Source organism: Aulonocara stuartgranti, assembly GCF_965226115.1.
Source record: "Aulonocara stuartgranti genome assembly, chromosome: 12".
In the NCBI taxonomy this organism is placed as follows: Eukaryota; Metazoa; Chordata; class Actinopteri; order Cichliformes; family Cichlidae; genus Aulonocara; species Aulonocara stuartgranti.
In genome coordinates, this window is record NC_138948.1 from 35638668 (window position 1) to 35664476 (window position 25809).

Genomic DNA, 25809 nt, shown 5'->3' on the forward strand with positions numbered 1-25809 from the left:
GAAGTCTGTGTCAGTGAAAACATATCATCTATTTGCTGCTTTTTGAAGGCGTGAGAACACCACAGCAACGCATTTGGACCGCCCTGTTGTATCCCTGCTGTGATTTCTCTACCGTAGCCTTCAGCACGACAGTCTTAACTAGTGAACAGCCTGTCTGCTTTGATGACGCAAAGTGTGTATCTCTTAGGCTCCTTCGACTCCTTCCTCCCGTGTGATATGACATCACGACTCGGTTACAAGAGAAGCTCGAGCTCTACAGCAGACGGTTGACATCTGGTCAGGTAGGATATTATATTCAGGATTTTGATCAAGCGTGCCATTATTTATATAAAAAGAAAATTCAGTTTCTGCATAGCAGAGTAACTCAGCACAACACGTGGAAAGCATTATCAGATGTGGAGAAGGAGTTTCTTAAAGGGCCTTTGTGCTCTTTTCTATCTTCATTATTGCTTTATAACAACAGATAAAGCTGTTTACCAGCATATTGTGTCAGAGATTAGTAAGTCGATCTTTAGTCATCTCATATTTATCACTAAACCTCCTTTTGACTGAATAAGCATTTCAAAATAGACATGCAGAAGTTCATTAGGGGTGGAGCTGAATGTTTGATGGATGGTGGTCTGGTGTGAGTTTGCACTGGAATCTCCCATTTACTGCCTAAGAATGATGTGCGTGTGTTAAAACCTGAAGCAAAAAACAATGACATTGTACAGTTGTCCGGTTCCTCCTTGTGTCAGTTGCCACATGAAAAGTATGCAGTCCTGATCACCACTACACCAGTATCTCAACTTAGTCACACACATTTTACAAGCTAGTTTGATTGCACTGATAACGACAGCCAAGGAGATAACGTTAATGTCAGTTGTTAGAGTCGACCAACAGGTCAAACAAAGGCAACAATTGTGCAGGTTACAGGTTTTAAGTACAAGTAACATTAAAACATTTAAATCAAAACATTAAGTAGATAAACTAATGTTTAACGTGTCTTAAAATACAATAAAATACATTTAAATAGCCATTGGAAATATGTTGTAACTTTTCTCTGACACGGCTGCTGCTTTTTTCACATCAGGCATTTTCATATGTCACTGCAGAAAAAGCACAGGCACAGTGATACTGCTTTTGGGCTCATGGAAGCGTGAATGTTCAATGCATCATAATCAAAGTTGATGTTATTAGTCCCACCTGTGCTGCTGTGTGCTAAGCCATTATTAAATGACCTGTGTCGTGTAAATGTACAAGACAAACACTCACCTTTTATTGGTGTCCGCTCTTTTTTAGCACTAAATATGTCCTGCTTTAACCTAACAATCAATAACCTTTGGCAAAATAATATACATTACTGTGCAAAAGTCTTGAGCCACTCATCAGTTCTTTAGATTTTGCTTGCAATGAGTTAGACTTTATTTTTTTATTTTTTTTAAAGCAGTAGTTTTTGTTGAAGGTATTTCAAAGTTCTTCTTTGGACTTTGGCTGCTTTTTCACTAATTTTCAGTCTAGTGCTTTGTATTTTCCAAAGAATGATTTCCTCAATTTTTTTTTTTTTTTTTGCATCAGCACTGACCTATGAATCATTTAAGAGTAACAAAAGCTGCCTGTAACTCATATGAACCAGTTTTGTGTCTTCACATGTCAGACAACTTGACAACAAACCTGATTTTCAACATGATAGTGATCCCAAACACACCGCTTCTGCGCTTACACCTTACATGGATAGTGTTCTACTTTGGGTTTTTCTATCAGTCATGCATTGGCCTCCCCAGAGCCCAGACTTCAACATTATTGAAGCAGTGTCAAATCCTCTCGATAGAGAACAGAACAAAATGCAGCCAAAATCCAAAGACGAGCTTTGAATGTCCTTCAAGAAACCTGGAGAACTGTTTCTGAAGATTTATAAGAAATTACAAGAAAGCTTGAGAGACTTCTGCCTGTGTTTTTTTTTTTTTTTTTGTTGTTGTTTTTTTTTTTACATTTCAATAAATGACTTCAATTGTTTTCATAGAAAATTTTAAATAAAGATGGCTCAAGACTTTTGAACAATAAACTTGTGATGGAATATCAGGCACTCCCAAGTTTATAGTAACGGCTAGATTAGGGGATTGTTTAAATCCTTACATTTTTAGATTTTGTGCAGGTACTTTTTTGTTGAGGATCTCAGTAAGTAATATTATTTTTTATTTTCTCTCTGATGGGGTATTTTATCTTTATGCTTAACAAAAGGTGTTGTTCAACAGGATGGCTGCTCAGGTGGAGGTTCAGACTACGGAGGTAGGAAGGACAGTGGCAGGAGGACGACATCACCTGACTCCCCTGACAGACTCCAGCAATAAGAGCCTCATTGACATCCCGTCTGCCAATCAGCCGCAGCTCATCGCAGCTGAACCAAACAAGCCTGCCCCAAGCGCCAAGCCGCGACTTACTCCCAAACCTTTTTCTGTGGAGAAAAATCCTACAATTAAGCCCATACTTGCCCCAAAGCCTCAAACTAAACCCAGACCTGAGTCCACTCGCCTTGCTGGATACAAACCAGAGCTTCCAAGCAATCCAAAACCACAGCAGCCGGTTTCCAGCAGCAAACCCAGACCACTTTTAACCAACCCCAACCGTCCTGCCTCTACCTCCTTTCGATCACCCACTAAGTTGAACACTGGACAGACAACAAAGCTAGTAGCCCAGCCATTTAAACCAGCTCCTCCACATGACACTGGAGGCCCTAGCAGACCCACCCCTCCTCCTGTGCCAGCACAGAGGCAGAAACCCTCAACATCAAGCTTGGCCTACTCAAAGAGCTTTAAAAAACTACCAGCAGCAGAGTGGTCTGGAACCACTAAAAAAGAAGACGAAAAAGGCCACAATGCACAAGGTAAAGTTGGAACCTCCCTTACTAGAGCAAAGTCCATGGGCTTTCTTCTTGATGCAGGGGAAGAAAATGAAGGAAAAGAAAAGGCTCAGCCTGAAACATCTGTGCCTCTGCGACCACATCCTAGAGGCTCCAAGCCCAGACCTGTATCAGCCATTTTCCCCGGCAGTACAACGAAGACGGAGACCCCGGTTCCTGCTCCTCGCTCGGCTGGGAGACGACCCCTTTCAGCTGATCTCACTTCCAAATTTGGGTCTATTGGTCTTTCACTGCACCGGAAATTTCCTGAAGGAAATACAGTAGACAACACTCCAGAGGGAAAAGCACTACCACAAAGCAAAGAGGAAGATAAAACCTTTACGAGTACCACACCACAAAGTACTGATGATGTCTGTAATCCTATCCTCTCAGACCAAAGCAACAAAAACAAAGAAGAAATGGCTGCAAAAGAGACCGATGAAGACAAGCGCAGGGTTAGCGTCAAGTCGCGAATAAGTCTTTTGCTCGATTTGCCGTCTTCTCCTGGGGTAGCTGCCAACGGCCATGGTTCAGATCTTCGTTCTCCATTGCAGCCAACCCCTGAAGGTGAACCAGCAGTTGGTGTTAAACAGCTCATCAAGCAGCTGACAGAGGATACAACACCGACTCAGAGCCCTGTCCTTAAACCAGCACTGAAGCCCCGTCCCTTGCCCCTTGACCTAACCAAAAGGTAAGAGCTGCTCATACTGTCCATGTGCTTTGCTTTTTGTTCTGTGTTCCACTGTCATGCATGGCTTTTGTCTTGTGTGATGTACGTTCAATAGGTTTTCAGCCGAGAGGTCACCTGACCCTGTTTCCCTCACTGAGGCAGAGGACCGTCATTACATCAGCAAAGATCCTCAGAAGAGGGTAAGAGAGGGCGTGAGCTTTGTAGGAACTGGTTTCTGTTGGGCTCGGTCTGTGTTTAACAGGCAAATGAGGGTAACAATGAGAAACTGTGTCACCGTGTGGTGCTTGGAAAGTTTTTCATATGGTGTTGCTCAGCAGAGTTTGATTTTAGTGTGTTTGTTACCATTTCCTGTTTGATTGAAACCCATGCAATATAACATAAAGACGGAAAATACAAAAGAAGCACAGGAGAATGAGCAGTGTGCAAATAGAGGTGAAGCCTCTGACGCAGTTTAAACTAGAAGTGAAGTAGGGAGACACAAATTCAACTCACGCTTTAGAGCTATAGGTACTCTATAACTGTATACACGACTGGGAAATTCATCTTTATTTACCTGTTGAAAAGCACTTGCATTTCCAGTGGACCAAAGCGCCTCTGCATTCATGAGGAAATTTCTTTCAAAGAAATAGGACATTACAGTAAAATGAATTGCTGCCATAGACATGCAAAGCTGTGAAACCTAATACTGCTGATACATTAAACATCCCCAGTGACTGCCAGTTATGAAACACACAAAGAAGAGATCAAATAGGAAAGGTCAATGCTGAGAGACTTTGATTACCACCTCTGCACCACACCCAATGAGCCCTACGTAGAAGAGGATGCTGTTTGTGCCCTGCCAATTGTTCTCTCGAACTCCTCTGTGTGCTGTACTGTTGAATGTTCCATTGCCAAGTCCCATTTATTCTGGCTTATGGTTTTATAGCAGTAAATGGTACCTAAATTCATAACTTTTTAAAAAAGCTTTTAGTTCCTTCAGAAGATTCCAGCTGAAAGAAATTCTGTAATAGCTTATCAGTTCCATAACTAGGCAGTAAGTTGTGAGCATGAACTTAAGAATTCTCAGTATATCTCTTAATTTTCCCAGGCTGAAGAATCAGCTATCACTCCCAGTGACCAGAAGACATTTTTGGATTTAAAAGATTCCCAAGAGCAGCTCAAAAAGGTCTCCACGCCTGAAGGGCCTGAAGCAGGACAGACGTTTGTTGCTGTTTCCAAGGAAATTGGTGCAGGCAGTGGAGTCCAAACGGTGCGAGCATCCTTGTTTGATAATGTCGTGGAGAGGCACAGCGTGGTGTTGATGGATGATGGCTCATCTGTTGACACGGCCAAGGATTTGCTCAGCAGCACGTCTCCATTCGATAGAACAGTTACTGAATATAACGGGGCTTCAGTCACCGCTAACTACAGCCAGCCTTTATCGCCATCATGTTTTCAACCCGTATTACATGCCTTTGACACAGTGCAGGCTGTCGAAAAGAGTCGGGCAGTGAGTGTGAGCGTCCCATCAGCTCAGTGGGAGGATAAAGCCATGACCCTCCGTTCCAGACGCTCAGAAGGGAGCAGGCCTCTTCCAGAATGGACCAGTCCTGCACAAGAACAGCCACCTTTGGCACCTTTGATGCCTCAAACACAGCCACGATATCTGAGGATAGGAGCCTTACAGAAGTGGACCACTACAGGTCTCGACCAAGACGTAGATATGGAGACAGGGATGCTAAAGGAATCACAAAGGGAAGGACAAGTGGCTTTAGATAAAGACAAGGAGAGACAAAGAGTGGCAGAACAAGAAGAAGTGTCTGCAGCACCTAAACGCTTGAAGATGCTGCAGGCAGACGAAATGGCAAAACCCAAGGCAACCTACTTTGCTTTAACCGGACAAATACAGGAGCCAGTTTCTCTTGGGGGTGCAGGGACAAACACTGGGGACATGACTAGCCCCTTTGATGACTTCTTAGGGATTTCTCTCCTTAGTGGCCCTCAAGGGAAGAGTCTTCCAGTAAGGGGGAGCCCGTCTTTAAACGATGATCCTTTTGGAAAAACAACTCCATCGCAAGAGCAAGTTAAAGATTTGATGATAAGAAGCCACAAGTCACCCAGGGAGAGCAGTTTAGCCTCAGATGGACAGAGTAAAGAGGAAAGGCTAGAAGCTGAAAAGAAAAGGGAGCAAAGGAAGGAGAAAGAAAGGCACAGGACTAAGATAAAAGAAATTGAAGGTGAAAAACAGACACAGCTGGAAATGGAGAAACAAGCACATTTAGAATTTACACGAATGAAAGAGTGGGAGATGCAAAGAGAATTTGAAAGGCAAAGATGTAAGTCATTTGAAAAGGAGAAACAAGAATTTGAGGAGAAACAACGTGTCCTGGAAAGGCAGAAACAGATTGCGCTTGAGAAAGCACAAGAATTAGAGGAGAAACAGAGACTTGAAAGAGAGAAGCAAAGGAAACTTGAGAAAGAAAAAAGGCAAGAACTAGAGAGACAAAAGGAGAGACAGCGTGAAAAGGAACAGCAAAAACAAAAGGAGGAAGAGCGGCTAAAACAGTTAGAGCGACTGCAGCTCTTAGAGCTTCAAAGACAGAAGCAGAAAGAAAAGGAAATGCAGCAGCTAAAAGAAAAAAAGGAAAAAGAAGAGGCAGACAAGATGAGACAGATCGCATTAGAGCAAGAAATGTTAAGAATAAAAGAGCTTGAAAAAGAGCGGGAAAGAGAAAAGGAGATGGAGAAGGAGCGTCAGAAAGAGATACAGAGGGAGCTGGAGAAACGGCGACAACAAGATTTAGAAAGGGAGATACAGAGACAGCTAGACAATGAGCAACAGGAACTGGAGAAGGAAAGGAAGAGGAAGGAGGATGTAGAGAGACTCAAAGAGCTGGAAAGATTACAGCTCTTGGAGTTTGAAAAACAAAAACAGGCAGAGAGGGAGAGACAACAACTTCAGGAGCTCGAAAAACTGAGGCAACTAGACATTGAGCGACAGAAATTAGAAAACCAGAAGCTGAGACAACAGGAACTGGAGAAGGAAAGGAAGGAGGATGTAGAGAGACTTAAAGAGCTGGAAAGATTACAGCTCCTGGAGTTTGAAAAACAAAAACAGGCAGAGAGGGAGAGACAACAACTTCAGGAGCTTGAAAAACTGAGGCAACTAGACATTGAGCGACAGAAATTAGAAAACCAGAAGCTGAGACAACAGGAACTGGAGAAGGAAAGGAAGAGGAAGGAGGATGTAGAGAGACTTAAAGAGCTTGAGAGATTACAGCTCTTGGAATTTGAAAAGCAAAAGCAGGCAGCGAGGGAAAGACAACAATTTCAGGAGCTTGAGAAACAGAGGCAACTAGACATTGAGAGACAGGAATTAGAAACCCAGAAGCTGAGACAACAGGAACTGGAGAAGGAAAGGAAGAGGAAGGAGGATGTAGAGAGACTTAAAGAGCTTGAGAGATTACAGCTCCTGGAATTTGAAAAGCAAAAGCAGGCAGCGAGGGAAAGACAACAAATTGCGGAGTTTGAGAAACACAGACTGAGGGAAAAGATGGAAAGGGAGGAAGCAGAACGGATGCGAGTCATAGCCAAGCAACAAGAAGCAGAGAGACAGCGACTAAAAGATAAGCAGAAAAAAGAGGAGCAAGAGAGGCTAAACTTGGAGCCATCACGTCTGAAACCCAAAATTCTTGATCTGGACTCTGTGCTCAGAAATGAACCAGTGTCTAAGTCTACTTCTCAGCGCAGCGATGCTGCAACCCGCTGGAAGGAGCCTTACAAGCCTAACATTCTTGACATAGACTCCTTTACATCTCAAGCTCAGCTCTCCTCTAATAATGACTTGTTTCCTTCATTGGGAATGCAGGGACTAAATGCTGACTTTGGGGGTAAATTACAGCCTACATCTGAAAGTGATGTTAGCTGGAAGATACCATCACAGACTTCAGTAGGTTTCTCAAACCCAGTATGGACAACGCCTCCTCAGGACCCCTGGGAGCTGCGGTCAGTTGAGATGTCTGTGGACCAGCCTAAGGCTGAATCTAGAAAACACGCCAACAAACACAGTCCAGAACAGCTCCTTCTCGATCATGGGGAACGCATCCCAACTCAACAAAGGCCTTGGTCTGCTTTCCTGGATGAGCCACCCCCTTTGGGCCCTTTTCCTGGTTCAGAGGTTAAAAGTGTGAACTCCCCAGGTGGACTCCCCACCATCACTCCTGCAGAGCAGATCTGGTTGCCCAGAGAGCTACAGCCACAGAAGATCAGGGGAGAAGCACAGGGCCAGAGGAGATCACAGGGGTCCAAGGTGAGTGACATAAATCAATTGATCAGTTCCAGAGGTGCCAATGAACTACCCGCCCCCCTTTCTACCACACTTTATTTTGTGATTATTGTAGAAATCAGGTTGTCATTTTCTTAGTTTGTCAGTGCAGATGGAGTCAGATTATCACACAGAGACATGCAGTCTTGTGAAAATACAGGTCATTTTGTGATATCTTACAGAACAATCTGTTCTTGTAGACGTACAAACCATCTAAAACATAAATATAGCTTCTCATGATGTAGGTGGTATCATATATTCTTCACCCTGTCATTTTAAAAGCTCACCAAGTTCCGAAAGCAAAAGCATACGCAAAATTCTTTTTAATATTGTTTTATTTTTAGCGTGCATTAATTTGTGTGCCATCATTCCCTGATTAAATTGGTTGGAGAAAAGAGGCTCCAGCTGAGTTGCCATATTGTAGTCGAGCTAAGTGACGTAGTGGCTAAATTAGTCTAATTCTTGCTTCTTAATAACTACAACAGGCTGTGTCACCATCAAGAAAAATGCAAATGAAATTCAAGTGAAAAAAGGAATATTGATTCAGCACTGCTGCTTCTCTTTCATGATTCCTTAGTATTATCCTCATGTCTGCAAGATATCTAAGGAGTACTTAGATTTGATATAAAGTATTTACAACTATAATGTAGTAAGATGCCTCTTGCATCCAGTTAGATTGCAGTGTATCTGTGTCTGTTCAGACTCGTATAATACATGTAGTGAAGACTTTGAAGTAATTAAAGTTAAACGCATTAGGTGTTTGTGACAAAAGGTATTTGTGACTGTGGGGGCAACATTTAACCTTTCACCACTGAATTATTATCACTTGCATTTCTTGAGTCCCATATTTTAGGTGCTCCTGAGATACTGTGTTCACAAGAATGGGTTAAAGCAAAAAAGCTGATTCCTCAGGCCATGTCTAGATCATAATGATGTAGACATGGCCATGCATGCTAATTATTACATTATAAACCATAACATGTTTTGGTTTTAGAAACAAAAATCAATTTGTTGTTAGTTCCAGTTAGCCACACTCCTTACAAAAACGTGGCCAAATTACAGTCACACTTCACAAGAAAGTAACAAACTGACACCTAAGCAGTGTTTAAACGTGAGTGGACTGAAGTTCACTTTATTCTGTCCAGCTTCCAGCATGACAATGAGCAGCTTTTTACTGTTATGAGGTGATGCAGTTGGATCGCGGTGTTCACTTTGGGTCCTCTATGCTGCTCAGGAGTTGAACAGATTGCGGTCTCGGAGTGTGTCACGACGATCGGTTCCTGCAGGTAGTGCCGTGGATGGAAGCCCTTCCAGGATGAGGAGTCGCAGCGCCCACAGAGAGCAGGACCTGCAGAGCAGGGTGAGTCAGGCTGCTGCTCATTTTCTGCACCATTTTATTACAAATGACTGTTTTCACTCAGCTCTGTGGAAACAGAGAGCGTAGTATGCGGTGCCTCATGCACTGAAGACTGTATTGGAATGCAGCTTGCTCACTTGACATGAAAATGCTGCTGGCCTCACATAGTAAAGAGCTAGTGACTAATGTTGAAAGCATGGACGTCCTAGACTCACCTCTGCCCATCCCACATTACATTCTAGGGAAGTGGTGCTCAAACACCTTCTCAGGCCTGTACGTCAGGTTTGGATCAGACAAATGATTAAGTAAAGATTTTCACTGCTGATTTATCAGAAACCTGACAGCAGGGCTCAGAGAAACCTGTGAAGTGAAATGGCATGTAATGATTATGTGTTCTGCAGGTATTTGTGTAACCTTGCTACTTGATTTTGATTGGTTAGAAGTTATATTTGGTTATAAACTTGTAGTTCACCTCTGTTTTTATACCACTGTGAATGGAATAGCTTTTGCTGGGAGTGATAATGCTGTCTGTATATGTAGTTGATATTTCTTGGAAGACTTGATGGGATTTGTTCAAAAACAAAAGATTTTTTTTAGTTTCAGGGATGCACTTATTGGGATTTTTGGTGATCAAAGGTCTCTTTGACCTCATAAAACACCTTTTTGGCCATAACTCTAGAAATTTTGCCTAATTTGTATGCTAAATTTAACAAAAATGTCTAGTAAGACAAAATGTTTTGATTTCAAAAGATTGGCGGTGAAATGTGGACAGACATCAATGTAAGCTGCTGCTTGACTGGTTGGTGGAAGCAACTTCAAGGTGGTTATTTCGGTTTTATATTTTTAAACATGTAAACAAATGTGTCTGCATGTTATCGACTCTACAAATTACATGCACACTCATATTATTATTACATTTAAGGGTGGACAGTGTTTATTAACGATACAGGGTTGGGTTCAGGTTGCGCTTTGTCACTGACACTGTAATTGTAGGCTCAGGTTGAAGTACAGTCTGTTGTGCCTTAACATTACACAGGGAGATCAGATTAAGTCACCACAAAGGTCAAGGTCATTACCACCATCTAGTGGTTGTGTTTTAGTTTGCAAGAGTCAAGTGTTCTGGGTATCTGAATTACTCCTTGTTGCCATTTCCAGTGCTTGTTTGAAAAAAAAGCTTTTCAAATGACCCTATGTAAATAAAAAAGTGCACAGATTTACATTTTAGCTCAGACAACTTTACACATAGTAGAAGAACCGCTGAATTAGATTAGATTTTTAAATTGTTAAAAATAGTTCTAAAAAATCGTACAGTCTGAATGCATTTGTCTCTGTCAGTAGGCCACAGACACTACACAAACCTGCTGCTTGTGTTAATACAGATTTCTAACTAATAATGAGAATATTTGCCATCTGTCGCTGCTCATTTTGTCAGTGAATTGGTGTAAAAATAAAGCTTTCCAAAAGTAATAAAACGGAATATTACACTGGAATAAGGCTCCAGCTAACAATGTATTCATCATTATTGGCTCTAAAACTCACTGTCATCCAGTTTAATTTCACTTTAGACAAAACGGCATCAAATCAAAAGCTCTGTCATTTTCTTCTTACTCAAAAGTAAGAAATGATAATGATAAAATTACACAATTGCTCAGTTCTGGATCATTTTTTCTGTTTGTTAATAAATTCAATATTTCTACTCAGTAGTGATATTTTATTCAAGGTAGCAAGAATTCAACATGTCAACATTCAGCATCAGAATATGAGCAGAGCATCATTAACACAAATACTAAGGCTTATATGCAGGAGCATGACTTTAAAAAAAAAAGTATTTAGTAATGATAAAAAAAAACCCATAGGCAGATTCTTAAATCTAGTTAAGATGTTTAGCATATGTAAAATATCACAGATAGTGTTTAAAGCCAAATATGTGGGCGTTGCTGGACATCTGAAATGACTACTTTCCTCAAATTGTATTCACCATAGACTCAGAGACATGAAGTAATAGTAGGGTGGTGACATCACTGGTTTAAGTGTGAGGGTCTGAGGCTGGTGAGTGCAGCAGAGCGGAGATGGGCACCGGGCAGAGAGCTGTGTTGTACATGTGGTCATGTTGTCTCACTCCTTACTGCCTCTGGGTAAGTGACAGCACCACTCATGTTGAATGTGTCTCCATCAGCCGTGCGCGTCTTCTCGTATAGGGCTGTAGGAACTCTTGGTTCATATCATATACAGTAGACTGTATGTACATTAGCCGCATCCTATTTCACCTTCTTCCTGTTGTTGCTGGTTGGGTTCCTGGCTGAGTAAAGACCGATGAGGTCAGAAGAGGGGAAGAGATGAGTCACTTCCTAGCAGATCGTTTTCAGTACTACGATGAGGAATATTTGGTCAAAAAGACATCAATAATATGTTGATTGTTAGATGTTTCATGTTTTATTGTATCACTTCCTTGTCTTTAAATCTTTCTTTTAAAACTAATAGTCTGAATAATATCAATCAAGGAAGCTTCAAATATTAAAACTGTGTGCTTTTCATTATAAATTTGCTGGTATCACCAAAATACTTAATGTAATACTTTATCTTGGAGAAATAGATAAAAACTATAAATATTATAATTTTACTTAAATATTAAGAGAATATTGACTATTAATATTTAAACAACTTAACTATTAGCATTGTGGAAAATAACAAAGTGCAAATACTTTGTTACAGTACTTAAGTAGAATTTTTTAGGACTCTATGTGTACTTGAAAAAAGTTGTCTGTTATTTTTCTGACAACGTTTTGCTTTTTAATCCGTAACTTTTGACTTTCTACTCCTTACACTTTCAAAACAGGCTCATTACTTTAGGGGAAAGTCACTGCATGTCCTCACGACATTAAAGTGATTTGAACATAAATAGAGGGAAAAATAATACATAGAAGCCTTGTAAACAATACAAGCGAGCTACTTTTTACACCGAATATATTTCAGAGCTTGTACTTTTTCACTCTTACTTAAGTAAAGTTGAATTGGTGCTTTCACCAGAGTATTTTTAACACTATTAGTAGAAGTAGCTGTACTTCTACTTAAGCCACACTTGATTAGCCACTTGTTATCAAGCAGCTAATCAAGGGTTAGCAGCTTGATTAGCCACTTGTTATCATTAGGTAGCAGGTAGTGGCTACAGCTAATGATAAAATGAAAATGGTACTCAGTATTGAGTATTTTCCTTAGGTGTACATGTAATTTTGAAGATATGGTAATTAAGGTGTGAGGACTAAATATTAATAAAGTATTAAAGGAGATAGAAGGTTAAAGGGTTTTTTTGTTGAAATACTCGTGTGTGGCAGTAAATTGGAAGGGAAAGGTATGTGAGAGTTTCTATGCTATTGAAATCTTTAGCAGAGCACTTCAAAGAATTGTTAATCAGATTACCTGTAGGGGGCACATGTGGACAGAGATCCAGATTTTAGGAACCCCTCTGCCTCAGTTTGCTCCCAGGTTAAGTCTCTGAAGTGTGTCAGAGTGGCCCACTATGTCTTTATTTAAGGTACAAGTTCACTGGCAGAAGGTGGCTGAAGTGAGCAGCATGTGTCAGGAAGTGTTATTCTTTCCTTGTCTGTTGTGGTGTTTGCATGACTCCGACTCTGGGTGAGATTTAAACAAACACTGAGTTGCCTGTTGTGATTGGTGGTTTTGGCCACGTTGCGCAGACAAACTGGTTGATGTGCATACAGTGCAATCCCACTTGCCTGGAGCCACACCTGTCTTTTGTCTCGTCTCTTTTGTGCCCGTCCAATTTATCTACTGATAGCTTTCTCTTAATGTAATACATACACTTGTCCTCATTCCTGTCTGATTGTATCACAAACCTTACTTTCTCTGCAGCTTTCTCTCTCTGCTCACACACTCAACCTCGTCTCTATTTTTTCTTTCCTTCTACATGTTGTCTGCATGCTTGCTGTCCTGGCTGTGTCACTCCACTTATGTTTCCTGCAGCTGAATCAAGCTGGAGCGACAGAGCACCGCAGAACATATATCACCCTCCCTTCTCCCCCCTCTGTTCTGAATCACGGACCTCCCATTCCCTCTCTTTGCCTCGCTCTTGCTCTCTGTCTCGCTGTCTTTGGCTCTGTCCCACACTCCCTCTCTCCACCCAGTTTCTCCTTGACGGTGAGTCCTGTAACACTCACTATAGAGAGCAGCTTGGCTGACGCATTTTCTCCTACCTGCCCATACCTGCAGAAAAAGGCGAGGGGAGGGAAGAAAAAAAAATTCCTTTCTCTGGATCTGACCTCTCTACCACAGCTCTCTCTTCAGTTTCCTCTTTGCGGCGGTGCATTGGTTGCCCTCTGGTTTTCCTCATGGAATACGAATGACTACAGCAGCTTTCTTTTTGCCACCAGCTGCCCTGCACCATTTCTGCTTGCAGCTTTTTGCCGGAAGATACAATAGTTGTGTGCAGTATGAAGATGTAGCCTTGTTGGAAGGGTGGGTGGATTTAACAACTTTTAATCAGAGCCATGTTTCGGGAGAAAAAGCTCAACACCAGCTGCGAGAGTGTGCGTCAGGTCGGCTATAATTTAGGCTCACATGAGGACAGAGAAGCTCTCACCCGGTGAATTGGCAGAGGTCTCGCAGAGCACTGAGATAAGTGAACGTTTGGCCAAACAGAGTATATTGAGGTGATTTTATCATTAGTGCTCATTGTTTTTGTACTTGATTATTTTTAGTAGTGATTTGTGTTCTTTAAGCTAGAGAACCTGTTGGAAGACAGTGTAGCAGTGTTTCAGTAAAACTTATATTAAGTGGTGACCTTTCCTAACCTTTATATGCCCACTTGGGTGTTGTGCTAGGAATATCACAGCAGACATATCTTGTAAGCATCGAAATAGACATTAGAAAGCTTCACAATCCACTTAATGCCGACAGCCTGGAGCCTTGAAACAAGAGTGCTGACATCTAAAGTGGGACTGCACTGCAGAAAGGACACTGAGTAAAGAAACTGGGTAGATTTTCTCTCCTGTAACATTCAGACATCATCTGTGCTACAGTGCTGTAAGCAGCAGCATCATTACATTAAGCCTGCTGAGCTCTGTCATTTTCTCTGTCACCTTATACACTGCTGCAGTACTGACCCTGCAACATGCGTCACTGAATACATAGGCCACCATCCCTGGACTGCCACCTCTCCAGCATAACTAGACTCTAATGATTCCCTGCTGCTGCTCCTGCTGCAACAACAAGAGTCCCAGCTTAGCTCACGGGCTCCGTTCAGACACAGCAGGTCCCCTCGTTGGTTGGTTGTGATGGAGTATCTCGGGGGCAAGCTGTCAGTAGCTCAATCTCAGGTGTCAGGATGGGTGGGAAATGTGCGTCGCTCCCTTCACGGGGCACTCAGCTTTTTGTCCACCTCGGCGGAGAGGGGAGGCAGGGGAGAGGACGATACTGGGGACTTCAAGAGAACCAACTCCCTGCGCTCCCTGGCCTCCCGCAGCAGGGAGTCCTTCCGCAGGTTTTCTCTGCGCAGCCAGCAACGCCTGTCCTTACGCAGACGCACGGCACCCAACACCCCCACTGCTGTAAGACGCCACACATACACACACACTTTAAGTACAGAAACATAGCAGGGAAGCACTGATTCCAACTTTCATCGCTGATGGTTTTGCAAACAGTGAATCGGTGTATCTAGAGATGAGGCACTAATGTGACTCATAAGTTTTACTTTTACATCTGTTGGTGATAAATAAAGCACAAGTGGCATTCAAGTCATTTCATAGCTATGTCCATGTCACTGTATTAACTGCTGCTCCTTCATCAAGTATTTGGTCTCTAGCCAAACATGTGAAGAACTTAACCACATGCTGCCTGATGCACAGCCCTGCTGCTTCTCATCTGTCGATTTTTGTGGATTATTCTCATCTCCATCTTGTTTTCTTTGGAACAGCGTAGTGTTTGTCTCTCTTTGATTAGCAAATCCGTTGTGCTACCTGTTCTTCAAGTGATATAATTAGACACAAGAACTGAGAAAGGGGCTGATAAACACTGAAATTGTAAAATATGTCTATATTTTATAATTGTTTATTTATTTGTACATAATTTCTGTCCCTTGTAACCTGGTCTGCGTGAAGGACAGATTTAAAAGTCCCTGAGGGACGTGTGCCTTGCAGTGAAGTTGTTCCTATATTCATGTCGACGCCTGTTTGCTCAACTGCTGTCCAACACCTCATGAGTCACAGCACCTAAAGATAAGAGGTGTTTTCATGAGATCTGTGTTGCTATTAGTTGTGTTACCATGTCTAAAGTTAGTTCTACACATCAGCAACTGTTTTTGTGGTCTGTGGGAGTAGCGTCCGGCGTCCGCTCCCACTGACTCAGTGAATGACAGTAAATGATCCCTAATGATTGAAAGCTATTGAATTGATGAGAGGAGGCAGTGGATTTGAAAACTGGAACTACACATTTCTCCCAGAGCACAGAGAAACTGAAGACGGTTGAAAAAGCCATTACCACTAGCACATCTAGACACAAGGCTTTAGTTTCGTGCCCTATTCAAGCTGTCTCTGCTGTTTGTGACCCGTTTTTGGTCCGTTGTCTGAGGTGTGAGCTGCATATTACAGTTATACGTAATTGTTGTTTTGATCTATTCATTTATTTTTGCCAGTTCAAATCAATAGCAGAAATGATACCAATATAATGTTTATTGTTGATATACTCATCCAGAAAACCGGCCAACTGGTTAATCAGAAAGTAAAGTTTTATTTTTTTTATTTTTTTTAAACTTTTCATTCTCCTATTTTGAGAGTGATTTCTTTGCAGGTGTCATTATAAGGAGTTGAATCAGTGCTCCATGATTTTCAGAATAGCTGTGGTAGTATAAACAAACGGTTCTGCTCTGACATCTCATAGCTAGAAGTCACTTGTAATCTCAGATGACTTCCCAAAATGATCGGTTTCCAAATCCCCTGACTAAGTACTCTGATATGCAATTTCTGTTATAACAGATTTTATGTAAATATAAACTGCTCTGAGTTAAAATTGTGATTTGTGAAAACATGGTATGTTTTATACCAAAGTGGTACGAATGTGGCCACCACAGACTGTAATTGGAGAGTTGAATGTAACCACATCACCCATTGCTTTGCCTTGATGTTAGACATTATGGTCTTTCCCGTGTAGGTGTTTAGGAGCCTGAAGTGACCATCTAATGAGTTATCACCCACTAACTAAGGCTGGTTACCAATAGAGTATGACCAGTTTATTTATTTTTATAATCAGAATAGTGGATTTTTAAGACAACATCTGTCCTTAAAACCCTTTATCTGTCAAGCAAGAACTGCACCGTAATAGATACATGGAAATTACTGCCAGAATTTCAATCGCTTCAATCACTTGTGTGGGCTGTTGGTGCAGTTAACTGCTTCATAAACAACATTTTTTTATTTATTGACTGCAATAAAATAGCTCTAAAAAGCCAACATGGTTGAGACAACCAGTTCAGTGACTCATAACATCTCAGGTGACTCTTGGCAGACAGCTAGCAGTGCTAACTGAATCTGTTGGCACCCACCTGTCACTCAGAGTAGCCACACCTGTAATAATGCAACCTTTAAGCAGTAATAAAGTTTGAAAGGGCGAAAATATTTTTTAAAAAAAGTACATTAACACTTCAAGTACACTTTTCACAAAGGAAGAAAGTTGGTTGTTTTTTTTGTATATACGGGAGGATTCCCTTTAAGAGGCAGACACAAAGGCCTATTCAGGAAACTCAAATTTTAGGCACTTCTGCTTTATTTTTCAACATGTATGTAGCAGTTTCTGAAATTTACAAGATGTAAGCATGTATACACGCTGAAGGGAAACACATTTGATCTCAAACAATCTTCCTGTTTGCAAACCAGAAAAACAAACCCCAGACTGAAAGTAATCCTCTAAGTCAGGTTCAGCACACTCTGAGCTGAAATCTTAAGCCAAGTCAGGTTTCTTACATTCTTCTCTCTGTTCTTACGAACTGCTTTGTACGACGGCGAGACCTCGTCTGTATGCAACACTTGTGTAATGAAAAATATATACAGCACTGTTCTGTTTTCCTTGTAGGGTTTCTCGTAATGTAAAACTTCTGACATGCGGCTAAAGCCCATTTGCTGGCATGAGATTAGTGCTCACGGGAGCAGTTGTTTTGAATATCTTTTAGGATATTGATATTGATTGCTGGGGTGTACATGAGTGCCCGCCAGGCATATTTTCCCACTCCACCAAGGCCAGAGGGATTGAAGCAGATGAGAATGGAGCGGTGAGTGCTGTAAGTGTGATTGAATGTGTTTTTAGGGCTTTTATTACCCTGACATATATAAGATGGACAATGATAGTCATCCTGAAATACACATACACATTCCTCGATAGCATCAAATTGTGGTACAAGCTTGTATCTTAGACACTGTTTATGTAAATAGAATGACTATATCGAAAGATCTCTGCCCCTGATGTCAGACCATGAGGTAACAGAGCCCTTCCCTTTTCAAGAAACAGCACTGCAGCTACTCGCCTTTCAGTTAACTGCTGAGGACGTAACAGTCACTGCTGCAATCGGCAGCCGGTGCACTATCAAAAAGTTTCCAAGGCCCTGCTCCAGCCCCTTCCTCCGCAGATTGTCAGTCAGACATATTTAGTGATCAGCCTTTTCTTTCCTTCATCCATCCATTCATCCGGGCTTTGTTATGTTGTTTCCCCTGACACACCCTTCCTGTCCAGAGGAAGTTGGCTATTGCTAATGTTATTAAGGAAAAGCCTTCCTCCTGAGAGCTATAGCTGCTAGACCTGTCAGTTCAGTCGGTTTCCTTCATCTTTTCCACGATTACTGCAAAGGTTGCACCTGTGAGTGTTCATTCAGCAAAGGTAATTAACAGCCATAGTGGATATTTTTTTTCCTTTTTTTTATATATGTGGCATTGTTTGTTTTGGGTGTTTAACCAGTACATCTGTCTAACCTGGCACTGTCTGTTGATTGATGGAGATTTAAGTCAGAAAAAGACACAGAAAGACTCCAGCTAAAGTTCAGTTACCAAGGCTGGTTGAAAGCTGCTATTGTACTGAATAATAAAAGCTAAGAGATTATGAATGAGCCTCTAAACAGCTTTACAACCTCTGCTTTGAGCACCCTGCCATAAGTACCTGTGTAAAGACTGCTCACTACAACATGTTCCAGCAAAGGCAGTGTTCGTCCTCTGCACTGATCTGCTGAGGGAGTGTTCTGGGCGTGTTTAGGTTGAATAGCACACATGTACACATTGGATTGGAATTTTTATCACCAGAACTTTACAAGGCCTATTTGCCTGCAGTGATAGCAGTGTACAGCAACATGTGAGGGTAAAACTGAAAGATGACATAATATCAGCAAGTGTAGCTGGAAGCTTTCACAATCAAAACTCCAGAATCTCCATATTTGTAGCTTCACATGCTGGATTATGATCGTTGTAGACCAGAGAAGTGAAACATTTTACTGGCTCTGCCCAGGCAGTGTGTGCATTTTTTATCTTTGCTTCTGTATCAGAGTCACTCAGGACTCAGATATGCAGTTTTTAAGGTTAAGTGTTGGTGCTGTAAGTCCTTGAGAAGAGGTTATGCTGAAGTACCAAGTGCTTTCTCAGATGCAGGGAGTATTGTTGAATGCCATTCTGGCTGTTTTCACTTTTCCTGTTGGGAAGGGCTTCGCTGATGAATGATGTCCTGTGTTTTTTCCTCACTCTCACACTTTCTTCAGCTGTTTTGTTTTCCCTCAATCAGAATTTCACACAGTCACACTCTTCCTCATGTGCTCATTCTTACACCTGTTTTGCAGCACCCCTGCGTCTCTGCTCTTATATACACAAAGAAAACATTCACAAAGCTTCAAGTACGAGTGCTCTAATCTGCCCTCCGTGCTCATATAAGCACAACTACTGAGCTGCTCTCGCTGTTAAGGGGCCTGGGCAATTACAGAGCCAGGTGTATCAGATTTCTTTGTCCAGCCCTTAGGCAACATCTGAGGACAGAACGATTTTCTATTGTTTTGTTCTATATAGGCCAGGCTTATCAGTTCTTCTGCCTCTGTGAGCTCCGTGTGGGTTTGAGACAGTATGTCCTCTGTGCCCGCCTCATTAAAAGAGGCATGGTTCAGTAGGCAGAAAAAACACACTCGATCACCCAGCCGCCCACCACCATCTCTGTCCCCACTCTGGTTCTGTCTCCATTAACTCATCCCTTCACCTTCCATTACCCGTCTTACCACTGGTGGCTGCTCAAGCTCAGCAGCATGCTGCTCTATCAGCAACACTGTGTGCTCTTCAGAAGTAATTTTAGTTATGATGTCAATTAGCTACTATTACACTTTATCATTCATTAATGTTTTGTTGCTTGGCTTCCTATTAGGGATCTGAATGGTCCACAGATATTAAAGACTTGTTCACTGCACCCCACTGATTTTTAGCTATTCATGTCTCTCAAGCTGGTTGTCATCATTCATTGCTCTTCTGTTTTTTCCCCTAGGTACAGCAGAAGCAAAGTGTCAGTGGTGAAGAGGAGGTGAAGGGCTCAGAAACACCGGTCCGTGAGACTGACAGTCAGTATGGGACCTGGGAGACGGGACTACGCACTGATGATAGGTAAATATACAATAAAAATGACATGCAAATACAACTAAACTAGGTAAATTAAAAATGTCTAGGCTACTTCAAAACAACTAACTTAGAAGAGAGGCCAGGGTTGGGCTGGCCAACACTCCTGCCTAGGGATGGGTATCGTTTAGGTTTTATCCGATACCGGTGCCAAATCGGTACTTTTGAAATGGTGCCGGTGCTCAAACCGGTGTTTAAAGAATGGAGAACACAAATTGGTCCAAAAACCTCTCATGTTCAGCTGTTTTTTGTAAAAAGATAACAATGTTAGCCTTTTCTGCAGCTATGGGGCATATATGGTATCACTCTTGGCTGGAAGCAGTGCTTAAACAATGGAAAAAACACAAACTTTGTCCAAAACCTCTCATGTTTAACTGTTTTCCACTTTTTCTTTGGTCATTTTAGCCTTTTTAGCCAGGGTGAAGGGAGTATCTGCCATCAAACAAGAGGACAGCCGCATGTAGCTATGATGATGTTTGCTAGTTCACCTTACATGCATTAATGTAATAACGTGGTTAGCCTACTCAACGTAAATTAGCTACTCACGCAGAGAAGAACGGCTGCTGCTGCCACCATCATCCGTCATCATTTCTGCTACACTGGCAGGGCTAGGGGCCAGGACTCTCCTCTTCGTGTTTTTGGAGGATGTTGCATAACAGGCAACCCACCCACAGTAGATGTGCTCGGTGTGAGGTCTCGCAGCAAGCTATCAAATACGGCGCATTTCTGGGCTTTTAAAAAAAACGCTATACGTCGCCAGGTGTTTCATCGGATTTGAGGTGTTACCTCCTTTGACAGTATCACAGTATCAGCTTAAAGCACTTGTTGCTGCTGAGTTTGCATATTTTGCTGTGAAGTACAGCCAGACTTTTGACCGCTTCACCTTGGACATTTTTAATCTGTAGCTCTGCTCTAACAGAACGTACGTACCTGGCCCCGCCTACTATCCTCGGAAACGTAAAATGATTGGCTAGAATCTAAAGTGTATCACAGCTCAGGAAAAAAAAGCACCGAAATAAAGCACCGAAATGTGCGCTGCTTTTCGGTCTGGTTACTACCGTTTATGTCAGAACACCGGACACCGGTACCCATCCCTACTCCTGCCTCACTACACAGCTTTGGAAAATGTGAAGGAAGACATACATTTTGAACTTTTAACTGCATTATTATATCACTATTTTATTACAGAAATTTCTGTTGTTACAATGGATACACACATTTTTTAGAAATGACATTTTCTGTGATGAGCTACAGCTACCAGAACATGTATTTCTTACAATTGAAGTCATTCAGATAAATTTCTTTTGTTTCCTACATCAGCATTACTTTATCATGTACAAAATACTGAGATGTCCTGCTGAAATTGCTCTTCTCCTTCTCATATTAAGGTATCAGAAGGAGTAAATGTGTACATGACATCCCTGATTTAAAACAAACAAACAAAGATATGGCCAATACTTGTACGACTGTGTGAGACTGCACTGTAAAATGTTAATTCAAAACACTTTGGAAGCAGTGAAATGGGAAAGATGATTTTTATTAACAGACATGTGCTTTAAGATCAGCATCAGACAAAAGGGAGTTTTATTTTTAATTATTAATAATCCTACATTAAAACCAGGAGTCAAGAGTTCAAGCAGCAATAGAGTGATGACCAGTCAAGTCTCCACAGGCACAAGCTTTATCCACACCTGAAAAGGCGTGGCCTTTTGAGACTGAAGGCCACACACCACCCAAAGACAAACGGCTGCCATTGCGAGACCAGCGGATTAGAATGAAAGGCAGAGTGATTTTTTTTTAAACCCTGACGCATTAATCTCTTCATATGTTTGCTGACATTGCACCGCCTGAGCTGAGATGTTTAATAAGTCACAATCTATAAAATGTTCGACTCTGACAAATCAGTGTCATTTTTGTTTATAAATGATTAAAGCCTGATGAAAGAAGAACTTTAGTTAGCATAATAGCACAATAAAAAGTTTATTAAAGATCTTAAATAAAATCAAACAAGTTGATCCAAAATGATTAAATACTATGGTGATAATGTTTGAAGAAGACCAGAAAATCAGCGGCCCATTCAACAACACAAAAGATCGTTTACCTTAAAAAAGACGAAATCCAAACATGATGTAATCCAATAAATATTGCCTATGTAGCAACAGCATGCAGGAGTGAAATGTGTGTAAAGGTTCAATAGAAACCCACAGCGGAGCTGAAATAACTTCAGGTGGAACAACAGATTGTTCTTCTCGCTTCATTGCATTACTTTGCGATCCATTACTGACCTCATGTGGTCAGAACATAACATCACAAAAATACTGAGCACTGATGATAATAATAAAGGAGAGTAAGTTCTTAAAAGTCTGAACACACACTCTACACAGTTCACTTTACTAGGGTTCACTGTTTTCACTGTTGTCATGGTTTTGATGAAATGATGAGATCCTGTGGTTACTTAATCCACGCAGCTGTTTTCAGACGTTTCAAAGATCTTGTTTATGCTAATCATCGACAGTCTGACACCTGCGACTCCCAGCTCAGAAAGTAATCTCAGTCCTTCACCGAAAAAGCCAACTCCAGCACACACACCAGGTGATGTTGCTTCACCGTTTGAAAGCAGCAGTCTGGATGGCCTCCCTCCCTCATCCCCACCTGAAAGCCAGCCGCTCTCTTTCCCTGACGTAAGTGCTAAACACAGCTCAATCCTTTTGAACGTTACCAAATGAGCCGGTTTAAGTCAGTAAAGTCTGCTCTGTCTTCACTATGGTGACACACGTCTTCTTTATTATGCTGTGTTTATACATTTTGTCTCGTGTTTTCTTTTTGTGTTTTGATATCCAGGCTCCGACCACCCTGTTAGATACCAGCGTGCTCCGCTCTAGAGCCCAGCTGGGGAAGAAACGAGCGCCGCGGACACGACCCACCAGGGCTACACGTCAGAGTGCTGCACAAGCAGAGGGTGAGGGAGGAACCACTGAGGACTGGCTCTACAGAGACTCCACAGGTTACTACTCATTACTGCTCATGAATGAATAAGGTTCTAGATATGCAGACTCCAAAGTGCAGTTCTGTTGTCCATACATGCCTTTAATCTAGAGTCTCTCAAAAGTTCACCTCCCTCCTAGGGCTGCCACGATTAGTCGACTAGTCACGATTACGTCGACTATCAAAATCGTCGACGACTGATTTAATAGTCGACGCGTCGTTTGAAGCTTTGTAAGATCCCAAAAGACGCAGGAATAAGTAGTAGGATTTAAGAGTGTAATAACGGACTGAAACAGAAGATGGCAGCACTGCATGTACAAGGATGCCAGCTGCCGTTAAACCCCGAAGAAGAAGCTGTGTCCCAGAATTCATAGGGCAGCCCTGCTCTGTCACTACCTGATCCGTACCGGAAACCCGATCGGTACCCCGCATGCGCAAATCTTACGTCACTTCCTCTCTTTGCCAACATTGCGTCATTCAATATATTTGAATGATACGGTTAGCGGCCAGTTAGCTCCTAGCATTTCTCAACAGCTCTGCCTCCTTTTCGACTGCCCGGGACATTTAAACAATGGATAATCCGTATACAAAGAAATTCATGCCTTTCTCCTCAACAGAGAGCGTCCCCCGATTGAGCAACAGCGCCGTAAAATAAGAAGAATGGCGCCTAATGACAGAGTTAATAATGCAGACTTTGTAATATCTCACGTGTAGATTCATCAGCCAGATTAAGTGTTTACTGACAATTGACAGTGATAGCGCACATCATCATCACTATTCCAACAATCCTCTCCTCACAGACAAGCATAAACACACTCGACTATCGCTAAATCAGATTTAACACACGTTTGTAATGACGCTAATTCAGTTTATAATAGGGTTTATTCGCTCGGTCAGCAGGTGGCGGTATCCTCGTTCACTGGGGAGTAAACTGCCATTAAACGAACAGAAGAAGAAGAAGAAAACATCTGCACATGCGCAGTAAGGATCGGAGAGTCCTGATCCGTAACTTTATTTTTATTTTTCGATTTTGTCTACATTGTACTGAAATGCTTCATTATTGCAAACATTTTAAGATATACTTGTTATTCTTAACAGATACTCTGACCCATAACTATCGTAAAACGCTACGACCGGAAGTAGAAACCTTTCGCGCATGCAGGGTACGGATCGGGTTTCCGGTACGGATCGGGTAGTGACATGCTCAGTTTCCAACAATGGCGGCAGCTGGTTAGTTTTAATATTACTCTTATTATTCTTTCTGGGTCACAAAATAAATGTTTAACATATTTCAGGAGAGAATGTAGCTGTGTAAACCTCAAATATCTGCTCAGTTTATCAGGACACCACATATTCTCAAAAGCGCCCCGACATTTTCAGAGACGTCTGTTACCCACTAGCTCGATAGTTAGCCGGGGGCAAGGCTCACTAGAGCCGGTGAGAACACCAGACTCCTGGCAAATCGTTTTCAAACCCACCGCCGTCTTTCGCTACTCAGGTTAAACATGAGTTAAAAATGTTATTGTTTGGCTTTTTTTAGTATTTTATTTGTTCCTGAGTAAATCGGTTTGGCTGAGATTAAAGTTATAGTTTTTACACAGCTGAATAAACGTCAAGCAGACAGCTGATTATCAGAAGTGTGAGATGCTCGAGAATATACTCCGGTGTCCTGTTATATTTTAGAAAGCAAGGAGTTTATTAAACTTCACCGAAACAATCTGCAAATTTCATTAAAATTTAATAAACTATCATCTTGTCTTTATTTTTAGTTAGCACAGACCTTAAACACTTAAAGCTGTAAGCTAATGATAGTTATATAAGAGCAGATGCATGATGGTGCAATAAGCTGTACGTTTTACGTCCAATGGATGATGATCTGATTAGTCGACTAATCGCAAAAATAATCGGTGACTAGTCGTCTATCAAAATTTGTGGCAGCCCTACTCCCTCCCTGCACTCTCTTAACTGGCTCCCAAATCACACAAAGAACTTTTCCAACCACAACAACTTTTCCCAGGGAATAGAAGGCTTATGATGTTCCCCTAAATGCAATTTTTCCCGATAGACCGTGGACTGAATTCAGTTCCAGGAACATCAATTTCATTTATTCCAGGAATCTGATTCATAAGTCCTCACTGGGTAGTTGAAGTTTCAGGAAGTTTCAGTTTGAAACAGGAACCATTTAATATTTCTACCAGCATTTCGGTGCAAGTTGGTTTCCTTGTATTTTGTGGTGGAAATACTCGGGCTAATAAATTAACATGACGACCAGGGTTGGTTCATTTTTGTTGCGAACAATAACCAAGGGAATTTGAGATCTTTACTTGTTTGTTTTAATTAATTTGCTTAAACCTCCCAAAGCTGAAGCCCTGTTGTGGAAATGCAAATTTTAAAATCCCTGGAGGAGCTTCTACACTTGCTGCACATAAGCTCTAGGGGGAGATTACAGGACATTTGGTGGAAAGTACCTGTTAATATGTGCTCACCGTTCGACAGAGGCAAAGGCTGAGAGTAAAGACGATGACTCAGACTCTGAGGAGAAGCCCAGAGGAGCTGATGCTGCACCGGCTGTTGCGTCACAGCCACAGAGGGTCGCCCTGTTCCCTGGCATGGACCCTTCAGCTTTAAAGGTGAGCCAGGAACTGTGCGTTCACCTCCTGGCATTGTTTGTCATGTTGCAGTTTTATTTCACAGAGCCTTCTCTTATTTTAAACTCGCACTGACTTTTTAGCAAACTCTTTGTAATGCATCGCTTTTTCTGTCAGGCACAGCTGAAGAAGAGGGGGGACTCTGACAATCAAACTGATGGACCTGCTCCCTCTCCCTCCCAGCTGTCTCGCTCTCCCAAGTCCCCTTTTCTCCCCAGGGCAGCGCGTGTGCTGCCCCCCTCTGGCGGGAAAGAAAATGGGTAAGCAACATCAGCTGAACACAAAACGTTTATTTTATACTTGAGAGAATTTG

General features: G+C 41.8%; 1 protein-coding gene across 2 annotated transcripts in view; it reads left to right on the forward strand.

Annotated features, from left to right (window-relative positions):
• The window catches only part of LOC309718881 (uncharacterized protein), a 29685-nt gene that overhangs the window by 2084 nt on the left and 1792 nt on the right, over window positions 1–25809 (forward strand). The window contains exons 2-11 of one of the 2 annotated variants that reach the window (XM_082554490.1): window positions 188–281; window positions 2235–3569; window positions 3664–3748; window positions 4657–7857; window positions 9107–9232; window positions 19736–19851; window positions 22379–22544; window positions 22705–22867; window positions 25345–25478; window positions 25614–25756. In XM_082554490.1, the coding sequence (XP_082410616.1) occupies window positions 2236–3569; window positions 3664–3748; window positions 4657–7857; window positions 9107–9232; window positions 19736–19851; window positions 22379–22544; window positions 22705–22867; window positions 25345–25478; window positions 25614–25756 (5468 nt within the window). In that variant the 5' untranslated portion in view covers window positions 188–281; window position 2235. The remainder of the gene's footprint in view (window positions 1–187; window positions 282–2234; window positions 3570–3663; window positions 3749–4656; window positions 7858–9106; window positions 9233–19735; window positions 19852–22378; window positions 22545–22704; window positions 22868–25344; window positions 25479–25613; window positions 25757–25809) is intronic. The other variant, XM_082554489.1, reaches the window with a different exon arrangement.